General features: G+C 48.3%; 1 protein-coding gene and 1 long non-coding RNA gene across 2 annotated transcripts in view; one reads left to right on the top strand and one right to left on the bottom strand.

Annotated features, from left to right (window-relative positions):
* LOC131504127 (uncharacterized) overlaps positions 1-5,194 on the top strand; it is a 61,743-nt gene extending 56,549 nt beyond the window's left edge. Inside the window, exon 3 of the long non-coding RNA XR_009257800.1 lies at positions 4,677-5,194. This is a non-coding gene — a long non-coding RNA (uncharacterized LOC131504127). The remainder of the gene's footprint in view (positions 1-4,676) is intronic.
* NHLH2 (nescient helix-loop-helix 2) lies at positions 5,186-10,024 on the bottom strand. Its single transcript, XM_058716106.1, has 3 exons — positions 9,824-10,024; positions 9,071-9,406; positions 5,186-7,257 (listed from the first exon to the last, which is right to left on the bottom strand). Exon 3 carries the CDS (start codon positions 7,247-7,249, stop codon positions 6,842-6,844), a length of 408 nt encoding a protein of 135 aa, XP_058572089.1. The 5' UTR covers positions 7,250-7,257; positions 9,071-9,406; positions 9,824-10,024; the 3' UTR covers positions 5,186-6,841.
* Between the last annotated feature and the right edge of the window lie 2,960 nt (positions 10,025-12,984).

Raw genomic sequence — 12,984 nt, 5'->3', positions numbered from 1 at the left:
CTGAGGCAGCCTCCCCTCATAGCAGACCTCGCCTGCCTCCAGCGCAGCTCACCTCCCACTGCTCCAGGAATGACCCCTAACCCTCACTACTTTTATCTCCTAGGAGAGGACTCACCAGGTGCTGCTCCACAGACTCAGCTCCTTCCCTTGAGTGCGTCTGACCTCCTGAGCCTTTCAGGCAGACTGATCCCCATGTCCTTTCCCCTCCCAGTTAGCCCATCTGGACCCCAGGAGATCCCCTTTCCTACATCCACCACTCTTACACCTGCCCCGTGATTCCTGATATCCTAATATCCTGTCCCTTTTTCCTAGTGTCTTTCTGGAATGATCATCAAGGAGGTGAGGAACTTCCTTCCTGATCTGGAAATACTTAGCAAAACTGGACAGGAAATTCCAACAATTCCTCTCTTCATTACCTCAAAAATAATTTAGTTGCTTAACTTTCAAAAAGCTCACCTGCTGTAAGAGCCATTATAGTAAGTGCTGCTGAGCTCTTAACATGCACCGGACCTGTTCTAAGTGTTTTACATGAATTAACTCAATCTTCCTAACAATGCTACAGGGTAGGAACTACTATCGCCACCACCACCCCCATTTTACAGGTGAAAAAACTGAGGCAGAGAACTAAGTAATTTGTTTCAGGGTCACTGCCAGGTAGTGGAAGAGCTGGGGTTTGAACACAAGCGTGCTTTGTCAGAGCCCACGCTCCTGACCACTCTGCCTGTCACAGCATCAGTGCTGAGGGCAGAAACCATGATGAGAAGATAAAAGGCGTGGGACAGGCCTCGCACATGGGGTGGCGCAGGGGCTTCAGATGTATGCGTCACTTGTAATGTCTGCATTTACGTTTCATTCCATCGCATGCTGTTTACTTCCCTGTAATGTTTTCTGTCTTATAGGACAGGGATTTTTGCTGTCTGACCTCTTGTAGACCTAGCAGTGTGTCCTATGCACATGAATACAGGTGGTAGAGACCACAGATCGTTAATACACTCATGAACTATTGATGTATTATTTTTAGTTTCTCCTATACAGTGTCCTATGCATACTATAAATGCAAAGTAATGGTAATAGCTCGCATTTATGCAGCACTTACTGTATTCTTGCTCTTCTGGCAAGCACTCTACAATATCCTGTGGAAACCTCATGATATGCATTTGAGATAGATGCATATATTGTCCCCTCCTACACATCTGAAAATGACAGCTTGAGGAGGTATGGTGACACGTTCCACATCACACATCTAGAATGGGTTGGAGCCAGAATCTAAACCTGGCTCCAGACCCTTGGGTTTCAAACACAGGGATAGGAGAAACAAATTCTGGTATAAGGTTTGTGCGTGGGACTCAGGGAGCTGAGTGGCTAATGCTGCCCAAAGAAACCGAGGAAAGTGTTGTAAAGTGGTTACATTTGAGTTAGGTGACAATGGAATGATTGGAAGTTTCTGGGCAAAAAATAAGAATGGAGGAGAGCATCCTAGGGAGAAGGAGAGCGAGTACAAAGGCACAGATTATAAAGGACCAGGCATCTCCAGAGAAGAGAGGAAATCTGAATTTGGCAGGAACATTTAACCTCAGGGAGAATGGCTGAAGATGATGCTAGAGAGTGTCTGCAACAAGCCTGTGAAAGATTTCTATGCCTGGAGAAAAAACTTGAGCTTTATTTATAAGCAATGGGAACTCAAGGAGAGCTTTCAGGCAGGGAATGGCAGGCTATCTTTAAAAGCTGTTTCCCGGGGCATCGGGAGAATGGACCTCAATGTGCTAAGGAGTGCGGGTGGGGTAGACTGAAGAGCCAGCCCCACCGTGGTGGTGAATAGTAATGTCGCAGACAGTGTCCTCCTCCAGGAGGAGCCTGTCCACAGCTGCCACCTGCCTGCAGCGTCTTCCTGCAAAGTAGAAAGAGGCTCCCCTACCACCCGACGGCTTAGTCCCAAGCCCAGGCACATGCTGAACTTGGCAAGCAGGGCACAGGCTCAATCTTAGCCTCCATGGGTCCACTTGGTTGGGGAGCCTGCACTCCTTAGGCGTTACCTGAACTGGAGCTTCTCCTAAGCACATGCATGAGAAGATGGGGGTACAAGGGCCAAAGGTAGGGTGTGTGCATGGCACGGCCCCCCTTTAGCAAAGGAAAACCACTGAATGTGACCCCTAAAGGCAGGCACTTGGATAGACTGACAGACGTGGTTTCGTGGCCCTGAGAAAGTTATGTAATTTCTCTAAGCCTCAGTTTCCTCAACTTGTTAAATGGAAGTACCTACCTCAATGGGCTATTGTGAGGATTAAAAGAGCTAAGAATGCACACAAAAACAGGATGTGAGGGCAATCTGGCCGCGACATCTGTCACCCCATTGATCACCAGGGTTGATTCGGCTGATCTGGCTGCCTAGGCGGGGCTCCACGTGTGTCCCTCCGGAAGCACACTCGGTCGAAGAGGACGACCTTCCCCGATAGAGGAGGACTGTTCTTCAGTCAAGGGCATACGAGTAGCTGCGCTCCCCTGCTAGAACCTCCAAACAAGCTCTCAAGAATGCACACAAAGGTCTTAGCGCAGTAAGCACATAGTACACACTGACTACACGTTAGCTGTTAATATATCTACCACACCAACAATGAGCGAGAGCCCGTCCAGGCCTGGGAAAGGGTATTGGCTGTACATGCACTTGAGTTGGCTGTCCCCTGCCCCTCATCCCTTGCTACCCCAGACCTCAGTGGGAGGAAGGCAGCAACCAGAGACAGGTAGCAGTGACAGGGACTGGATACACCACAGCACTCCTGAGGTGGGCTCTGTCTGCTTACCTCACCCTAACAGACACGTGGTCATGGGGCGGGGCCACGGGAGGAAGCCCCAAGAACAGGATTCAGAGGGGGAAACAGGCCTTCCGTCCTCCTCCATCCAGCTCCATTTCTTTCCATATACACGCCCTGTCCTCAATCTGCTCTTCCTTTCCTAATCTATGCCACCACCCGTACTCTCTGCCACTGGCCCTCCCATTATCCTCCCCACCCCCCTGCCCGGGGAGGGGTTTTTTGCTCAAGACTTTTGCCCCTTTTCTCTGGATGTCTCTGGACAGTGGCAGAAGCGAAGCAGTCATCTGGGCATAGAAATACCCAGCACAGGTGGCCTCGTCAGCTGGGCCAGGTGGGGCTCAGTTTTCTGGGGAGTGGCAATGCACTGGCCAGTTGTTGGGCAGCTGGGACAGAGGGAAGAAGGTGAGAGAAACATTGGGAGGAACTGTGGTCCCCAGCATGTCTAGGGAGGGAGCGAGCTGGGGGTGAAGGACAAGGCCCCTGGCAGTGGGGAGTGGAGAGAGATCGGCTTGGGCTGTTTTGGGTGGCTTGTGCACAAGACACGTTAACAAGATGTGAGAAGACGGCCCTCCAAGTAGCAGTGATCTTGGAAGCGGCTGGTTAGGTGGATCCAGGTGTCTGCCTCTTCTGAGAGGCCTGCCCTAACAGCAGTCACAGGGCAGCAATGCCCTCAGCTGCCATTCTCAATTTACCCTGCTGTATTTTTCTTCACGGCAAAACTTGAAATTAAATATTGTTTACTTGTCTTTTCTCCAGTAGACTTGGTCCCATCTGTTGCTCTTTTCGTGGCATCTAGAACAATGCTCAGCACACAGTAGGTCCTCAACAAATATTTGTTGAATGTAAGATTTGAATGATTGCCGTCATTCTACAGACAAGAATTATTACTCCCTTACCTGTGGCTGAATACATGTCGCTGAGCCCCTGCTACATGCCAGGGATGAGTCAGTTACCTTCTGGTGTAGCAGAGCCCCACAGTGCTCCCTTTCTCTTTGGAGGGTGCTGAGCTGCCTTGGATCTGAAATTGCACAATCCTCTCCTGGCCTCACAGGGGCCGTGTGCCTGGGAAAGGATGTTGCCCTTTGCCCTTGGTTCATGTCCGCCTTACTTAACACCAGAGGTGAGGGCCGTGGTCTGGGAAGTGAGTTAAAAGATCCCCGCCTAGCTGTCAATGGGAAGTCTGTGTAGGTCAGTTGGAAATTGAGCTCATAAACCAGGAAAAGGGGGCTGTCAGAAGGTTCTGGAGGTCAGAAGTTGACTCCATTTCTTGGCATGGGAGCAGAGCCGATTTTTCTGTCATACAAGAGAGAAGTGCCATGAGGACTGAGACCGTTCCTAGAGGGGGAAGACTTCAATTCAAACACTCAGTCCAAAGACAGCATGTCTGGAGGCTGGAGGAACCAGCCCCTGCTGCAGTGGCCAGGACTTGGTCCAGGTACAAAGCCAAAGCAGGTTCCATTCTTTTTCATGCCCTAGAAAGTGTGTTCTTACTATGCACCTCCATGTGAAGAAGAGAATGAAGTCTCACTTACTAGGTATCTGTGAACTTGACTATAAGATACCTGGGTGAAAGGTGAAAAATGCTCAGAATCCAAGATATTTCACAGACATAAAACGAAGTATCCATATAATTAGAATTTTTACTTGGCAACCAGAGATTTGGTGTGATATAGACTCATGGTTCATAATATTCTATACGTGTGTGTGTGTGTGTGTATACATATGTTGTACATATGTATAGAGTTTTAAAGTTATTCACGTGTTCTGCTTATACACGGACTATTTCACATCTTTATAGGCTTTGGTAGATGACATTCTTCACATCCCAAGGTTGGTCCAGGACTTAGTTTTTTTTCTTGTTTGCAGGTGTCATGTCTGGATTAGATGTTCGAGTGCTACAATATACACCTTGTTCTTAACAAGTGCTACGAAGACTCAGTGTCATCATCTTGGGGTCTTCTTACTGCCAGTAAGTAGCCGTGTGATTTAGTGTAGGGCACGTAAACTCCCTGTGCCTCAGTTTCCTAAATCAAATTTGAAGAGGTTGAGTTAATTACTAAGACTCCTTTTAGAGCCAAAAAACCCATGATTAAATAATATTTTTCTGCAGGCATTATAATTTATTCCTCATTGGGAGGAACATGCTCTGTGTCACCATCACATGTAGGACATCTATAGATGATCAGTATCCAAGTTTAGGAAAAGTATCAAATACCTCAGTACATAAATTTGTTAATGTTTGGGTTGTTGGGGGTTTTTTTGTGTGTATATTTTTTATTTAGTTCCTTTCTGAGGATTGTGTCCATTAAGATACTTCATGCTCAGCCAGTATGTTTATTATTTTTCAATAGTATGCTTTAAATAAAGGAGAGAACTTTATTTGATACCTTTATTTATATGCAAAACAGCGCACCATTCATGAGATATGAAAAACTTGTCAGATAGAAACCAGGTTATATCTATTTTCACTACAAAATATTGCATTATATAAAGCAACAGAGACACAAAAAAACCCTGAAAAAGACTAAAATCTTTGGATAGCAGATGTGTGTTTTTTTTTTTCCCTTGTCTCTAAAATACACTCCTTGTTTTAAGAGTTTCACAGCTGAGAACATGAAACATTTTCAGGTTATAGACTTTTCTTTTTGGTTGTCACAGAGGAAAGTAGTTTTGAAATCTTTTTTTTTTTTTAGGAAAATAACTTAATTTCCTAAAATCATCCCACGCACAAACAGCACACACACACACACACACACACACACACACACACACAAAGAAGCTACTGTCCTTATAAACAGTTTGTAAAGTACTTTTCAGACATAACTACACATAAGAATAACAACACTTACTTTTTTTAAAAAACTATAATAGTGAAGTGCTAATGTTGCTGATCTCACAACAAAAGAACCTTTTCAAGAACAAACATCTTAATATATAAAATATGTTTAGAAACAGGGAGAAGTGGGAAATTTGTTATACAAGTGCAATATAATTAGAGCAAAAAAGAAAGACCACAGTATAATCTCAACAGACACATAAAAAGTTAGACATAATTATTCCACAGGAAAAATTGTAAACACTTGACTATAAATAAATTGGCACAGAGTATCCAAAGTAAAATTATCACCACTCTGAAAAATAAATGTCTTGAAAAAAATACTCTACTCCTTCTAACATAAATAAAAATAGGTTGTCTTTTGCTAACTGTACCTATGGGTCCACATGTTTAAGGTCACAAATAGATGTTTTTGGATATATAAAGGGGCACTTTGCCTGAAAAAGCAATCAGATATTAAAATTTCCATTTAAATATGGATTCTCCTGTCTACATCAGTGTCCTACCTTGGGGTTAAAATCTCACCAAGATCAAATCTTCCCACAGTGTGTCTGTTCTTAATCTATCTTTTAAGCTTACCAATATTCAGGGTTTGTCTGTTTTATTTGGATCCTAATATAATCTTCCCTTCCACAGCAGAATGGAAACTTTCCTGTTCCACCGTTCTGTGCCTTAAATCTCTACACTGGAGGAGAGTCCCTCCCACCCCCTCCAAATGTTAGGTGATTTGTCAATTAGAAAAATCCCAGATAGTCTAAAGTTAGGAGGCTTTACTCTGAGCTTCTGAGCTCCTGCCCTCATTCTTTCAAAACGTGAAGATCTGTGGGAGATAAATGGAGAACTCAAAGCCTCCAGTGAGCTAAAGCAACCACCCTTAAAGGGATCCTAACACGCGGAGGGGAGGTTTGGAGGCTGTGCGTTGCGGGTGCCTCGGGGAGGCTCGCCTGGAATAACGCCCCCTGCAAACCCCGGGGCTCGCCAGACAACCCCACCTTCCCGAATTGGAAACCTTCCCTCGACTCCCCGCTGACCGGAGAGAGCTCGAACGCGTGGCAAGCTTCCTCCCGCGTCCAGGCCTCTCGCGACGGCTGTCCGGCTGGGCGGCCCTCTCGTCCACCAGCCCTGCGGCTGCCCCCCGGGGCCGGTGGCGCTCCCCCGGCTTCCGGACAGGCGGCCTCCCGCCGCGCCCGCGGCCCTACACGTCCAGGACGTGGTTGAGATAGGAGATGTAGCAGATGGCCAGGCGCAGGATCTCGATCTTGGAGAGCTTCTTGTCCGGGGGCAGCGTGGGCAGCAGTTTGCGGAGCTCGGCGAAGGCCAAGTTGAAGGCCTCCACGCGGATGCGCTCGCGGGTGGCATGGGCCGAGCGGTACTTGGCGGTGGCGCGCCGGCGGCGGCGCTTCTCCTCGCGGCTCAGCTGCTGCGGGTGCGGGTAGAGCGCGGCCCGGCTGCCGCCCTTGCCGTCGCCCTCGGCCTCCTCCACCGGCTCCAGGTCCGACACGCTGCCCAGTACCTTGGCCTCCGCGCCGCCCAACGACTCCGGGTCCGAGTGCGCCGAGCTGGGGTGGTCCGAGTCGGCGGCTTGGTCCGGACTCAGCATCATTTTGGAAGCTGAGGGGGAGTCAGAACATCAATCAATAAAAGGGTCTTCCTTGGAGAGCGGGCGAGGGCCTACCGGGCCGGTCCGCGGCGCGTCCCGGGTCTCCTCCCCACCCCAGGAGGGCGCGCTCGGCGGAGCTGGCCCCGCGGGCAGGAAGCGCGCGGAGAGGGGCAGACCCGAGGGCCCGAGCCGCGCGCCTCCCCGCGCCGGGGCCAGCGAGGTCCCGGCTGGGCCCCGGCCGCATCCCGGACCCGACTCCTCGGCCTGCGGGAGGCCGAGACCGGCCTGTGGGCCCGGCCCGGCCCGGCGGGGAAGCGGCAGGCCCAGGAGGCTGCGCGCGCGTCCGGTGCCTCCTTCTGCCAAAATACCGACCCCGCCAGGCCAACTGCCTTCCTTCCCCTTCCCTGACAAACGAACGATGCCGAACGGCGAGCACTTCTGGGGTGTACGCGGGGCGGGGGGGACGCCGTGGGCACCCCGGCCCCGAGGGCCTTGGACCAGGCAGCCGGAGGCCGCGGCGCCCGTGGGCCTCGCACCAGTCTGGGGCGTGCGGGACGGCCGCGGCTGTGGAGGGCGCCCCGCGCTGGAGGGGAGCCCCGGTCACTAGTGCGGACGGAGGGCAGGCGGCCCGGAGGGGGCAGCTTCTCCGTCCCCCTCGCGCTTCCCCGGAAAAACAAAGCAATGACTGAACAAACGCGAAGGCTCCTTTCTCCGGAAAATTGACCCTTTTGCCCTCGCGGCCCCCCGAAGCACCATCTGTCACGCAGACAGCCACACACATCGGGGACCTAGGGACGCGGCGACGTGGCATGAGACAATGCGCCCAGCAGCCGGCCGACCACCTCACGGGAAAATGCCGCCGGCGGGGTAGTGGCGGGAGGGGAGGCTGGGAGGGAAAGGGAGACCCGGGGCGGGAGGACGCGACCCGAGCTTCCTCTCCAAGGGCCAAGCCCGGTGCTGGGGGGGGGGGGGGGGGTCGGAATCGAGAGCCCCGCAGCGGCCCCGGGGCGGCCTGGCCCAGGCGGAGCGGGGCTGTGCTCAAGCTCTCCTGGAAAGACGCCTTCCCGGGAAGGCCGCCCCGCCGGGCTCCTGCCGGGGCCTCGAGCTCCGACACCGACCGCGCGCCTCCTGGGAGGGGGTTGCCCACAACCCCCGGGGCTCGGGTGGTCTGCGGGGGGTGGGGGTGGGGGGTGGTCCGGCCTCCAAGAAAGGGGCCGGCACCTGCGGGGCAGCGCGCACCGACCGCCGGCGCCAGTAGGAGAGCACCAGGCCGCGGGCCCCGCGCGTGTAGCCCGAGAGACGCTCGCCGCGGGAGAAATCTGTGGCGGCGACGAGTCGGAGGGCTCGCTTCTAGAGAAACAAAAGCCAGGGAGGTGAGATCCGCTCCTCGCGCCGCGCTCGCCCAGGAGCGAATGTGTCTCCAAGCTGGCTCGTACTGCGCTGCGAGGAAAGCGGGTCCTCGAAGGCAAAATAAAAACAAATGCTCCAAGTGAGCTACATGTGACTCCCTACGGGCTTCTCTCGGGTACGTTTATAAAGGAGAACAACTTGCACCTGTACATTCGGCTTGAAAGGGCATAAATAAATTGGCGAGTGGTGGAAAATCACAGTAAGCATCGACATAGTTGTAGTGCGGCTAAAAAGTTCCCGGGTTGCCTTCAAAGCATGCTAAATTCTCCTCCAGATATCTTTTTAAAATAGTCACAAATAGCATGTCGTGCATACATCCATTTCACAATTAGCTGAAGGACATCTATGAAGACGGTATGAATAATCTAACTTAGTTCCAAGGTGGGAAAAAAAAATTACTGAAAGGAGCCTTACCTTGTAAAAGCCTTTTCGATAATCTTTTCTCCAATCTTTTAGAGTTACAAATCCCAAAGAATAGAGGGGAGAAATTCCGAAGTATATATTAAAAGCAGCAAATATTTATTACATTCGAGTGTGAAAAAGCAGCTGTCATCTCGCTGGTGTCCACAGCGAGGGACGATAGTGTCTCAGGATGTGGACGATGTAAATGATTGTTCACTTAGTTGATAGACCAAAAATGCCTTCTCCTTTTAATTGTTCTCAAACATTTCGGGAAATTCGTTGTTGATTTTTTTTTTTTTTTAAATGAGGTGTTGAAAAGTCTCGTGCCTTTTTTCCTCTTCTGGGTCTCTATAAATAACAAAAGAGATGCAGAGATAAACACAATCACATCAAAGGGCTGATTCCTCCACTTTCTAATAGTGGAAGAATCAATAAGAAAGATGGTTACATTAGATAAGATCCCGCTCCTGTAGGACTCCTTTCCTTCCCTTAATACCGTGGAGAAGAAACTGGGAAGTGCAAGGCAGAGATGCGATCTTCCTCAGAAGTGATTTTTTTTTTTTTTTTTTTTTTTTTTTGAGATAAGGCTTTGTTCAGCTGATGTCTCCCCAGTCCCCAGGAACACAATACTGTAACTCGGGGCTAAGCTTGCCTCTTCCTCTCTCCTCATTTACTTGTAGATTGTATAAACAGGCACCTATTTGCAGTTTCAAAGTCTTCCAAGGCTTGCTAACACCTCCCACCCCCACCCCCTCCTTTCTTTACCTTATAGCAAAATACATATAGTCTGGCTTGGAGACGCTTGGAGAAAGGTTCGTGGAAAGTGAATGTCTCCCGGAGTAACAGTGACAGGGACGCGGAGAAAGACGGGAGAGGGTGGGAGAGCCAGAGCAAAGAGGCAGAGATGCGTGTGTGGCTTCTTGGCTCTCCTGGTACCAATTGATTCAGCCTGGAGATGGTGGAAGAGATAAAGGCTTAAGAAGGGGGATGGAATTTTTTTCCCCTAAATTGATATTTAATGGGAAATCCTATTGGACAGAAACCTGGACATGAGTCACTTAATTGGACTTGACATCTGTCACAGTGTGGGAGTTTTCACAGCCCAAATATTTTAGCAGATCAGATTCCCACTGAATCTGTGCCATAAAATATAACAGTTGAAAGCAGTCCATGATAGAAACCTTAGCCTCTAAACAGAGTCTCTAGCCATTATCAGACTATTTCTCTTTTTCCGATTATTGATGCAGTCTTTAAGTGCAAATAAGCAACATATTGACTGTGGAAAATTTCTCCTCACATATTAGAAAACCGGCATCTTCCCCTAATGTTTGGGAAAGTATTTGTGTCCAGAACATGAAAATATATACTACATATGGTACTATAATAAATATATTCACGTATGTAGTGGCCAACATTTATTAGTGATCATCAGAAGATATTTGATCAAGACTTGAAGCATATTCATGTTTTTGAAATATATCCTGCCACTGGACTAATTTTCCAATACGTGGTTAAAAAAAAAAAAAAAAACCCTTTCAATAGATTAAGTCATTGGTGGAACTGGGAACAGAATCCAGGCATTGTAATTTCAGAGAGCACTCTAGGAGACCATCCTACTTTCCTAAATATGTTTGTTTTTCTCTTTGCCCATTCGTTCATTCAAGTTAAAGTCTGGCATATTACATGTGTTGATTATTGCACTTCATTTTTGCTTATTTTACCATGTGAATATTTAGCGTAGGGGCAGTGCATTGGGCCAGGATGTAAACACACACAAATCACCAGTGTATTGCAGCACATTATGCCTTTGCTATACCCGACCCCGTGGCCCTGAATTTATATGCCTTATAACAAAAGGGAAAATCTAGTTCAATTACTTGGCCACTTTATAAAGACACTGTTAGTCTCCATCAACTAAGTATTATTTGCAATCATTTTGGCTTTTTTGATTGTGTAAGCTTAAAAGAAATAAAGAAATACTGTAGCCTTATTCTCCATGTCAATAATTCCCTGGGGGAACATTTGTGGAGAGAGGACTCCTCATTTTTCCTTCTTTTTCAATTTTGCTCTAAAAACAGGTTTTATCATCAGGGGAGAGGATTGATCAGCCTACCCCTGGGAGTGACCCTCATGGCTGCCACCAGTCCTGTTTGCCTTTGCACACATATTTCAGCCTAGGGGAGATGCCTGGACCAGAATGGGGTGGGTGTGGGGAGAGTAGGAAGTGTCTCCAAGGAAAATGGGCACCAACACTTTCCAGCTTTGCCTCTGCCCAGCCCCAGCACAGAAGCATGTTTTAGATATCCCCAGGACATTTCAGCAGAGGCAGAAGCCAGCTGCATTTAGGTGGCAGTGGAAAGAGGTGAGTGGAGGAACTCCCCAAGGTGTAAAGAAGAGGGGAAAAGGGAGGTTTCCCCACTCTGGCCAAGCATCCACACATAGCCAGACCTGTGCACCCAGATGCGCACCCACAGATACCTGTAGTCTCACCCCCCACTACTCATGTAATCTGGCTGGCTCTGTTAGACTGCTACACATTCAGACTGACAAAGTGAAAAACCTGGTAAGTCTAATCACCGTAGCTCATGAGACCATTGCTGCCGTGGGAAGCCACTGGTACCTCTAGTTACCCTGGTGTTGGAGGAAGGAAGGAAGTGGGGGGAACATACCAGGGCAGGTCAGATCCTGCCAACGTGTGTGTGGATCCAGATACGTTCTTTTTTACATTCAGGCTTACCGATTCCATACTGACAGCCTGTGTGTACATAAAGCCCTTGTAAACAGGTACACGCTTAGCCTCATACATAGCCATGGCTGGATGCACAGTCATGGTCACAAACATGAATTCACGCTCACACGCATGTGCATTCTCTCTTCCAGGAAAGCCTCCCCCTCTCCTACTGCCACCTTTGCCTTTTCTAAGACCTCCCTAGCACAGATGGTCCCTCCTTCTGTGCTTCATAAGCACTTTTTTTCCTATCCCCCTTAGAGATTACATATCGTACACGGTGATTCTCGGTTTCCATACCTGTGTTTCCCACTAGGCTGTGACGCTCCCAGGGCAGGTCTGTAGCTCATGGCCCCAGCAAGGATGTCTGAGTTTGACACATTGTAAGTACTCAGTACTATGGTGAATGACTCTCTATGTACAGAGGCAGCTGGAGTATTTGTAACACAGAAACATTTCCATCAAAAGACCCTTAGTTTCATCCGTATCGGTTTCCTCCCCTATAAAAGTGAGGATAATAATCCTACCCTCCTCACTTCACAGGCTGGTTATGAGACTCACCGTATGTGAAAGTATCTTCTAAAATACCAAGCATCATACAAATGAAGATACTATGGAGTATTAGGAGTAATATTAGGTAATATTATTAAATCAGTAGGGAGGTGGCAAGCAGTGATTTAAAAAGCCAGACTTCCTGGCTCTATCATAGGCTAGCCATGTAAACTTAAGGGATTTACTTTACTATCCTGGACCTCAGTTTTCTGTCTAAAAAATGGGAATGAGAAAAGTATATCATGTTGTTATGTTATGTCATTCTTTTTCTAAAGACAAACAAAGATAATCTGTGTACTTAACTGAATGCCTAAAACTCATGCTCAATCAGGTTGACTATTCATATGGTTAATAATATTACTGTTATTGTTCAAAATAAATATTGTGAACCAGAAATACAAAATAAAATTACATGAAATATAAACATATCCGTATACTCACCCCAATTGTGTGTGTGTGTGTGTGTGTGTGTGTGTGTGTGTCTGTCTGTTTGTCTGGCAACTAACCTACAGTGAGCACTTTCCATGTCAAATATAGGTCTAGGGACTTTACACATATTAACTCATTTTATCTTCATCACAAAGTGTTGAGACAGGTACTGTTGTTATCCTGGTTTTGCATATTAAGGAAATTGGGACGCAAAACA

Source organism: Neofelis nebulosa, chromosome 2, assembly GCF_028018385.1.
Source record: "Neofelis nebulosa isolate mNeoNeb1 chromosome 2, mNeoNeb1.pri, whole genome shotgun sequence".
NCBI lineage: Eukaryota > Metazoa > Chordata > Mammalia > Carnivora > Felidae > Neofelis > Neofelis nebulosa.
Note: the sequence above shows the minus strand (reverse complement) of the source record. Positions and strands in the feature narration are given on the sequence as shown.

Excerpts from the sequence above, each read along its gene's own strand:
- NHLH2 (XM_058716106.1), bottom strand. The coding sequence starts at position 7,249 with ATGATGCTGAGTCCGGACCAAGCCGCCGACTCGGACCACCCCAGCTCG.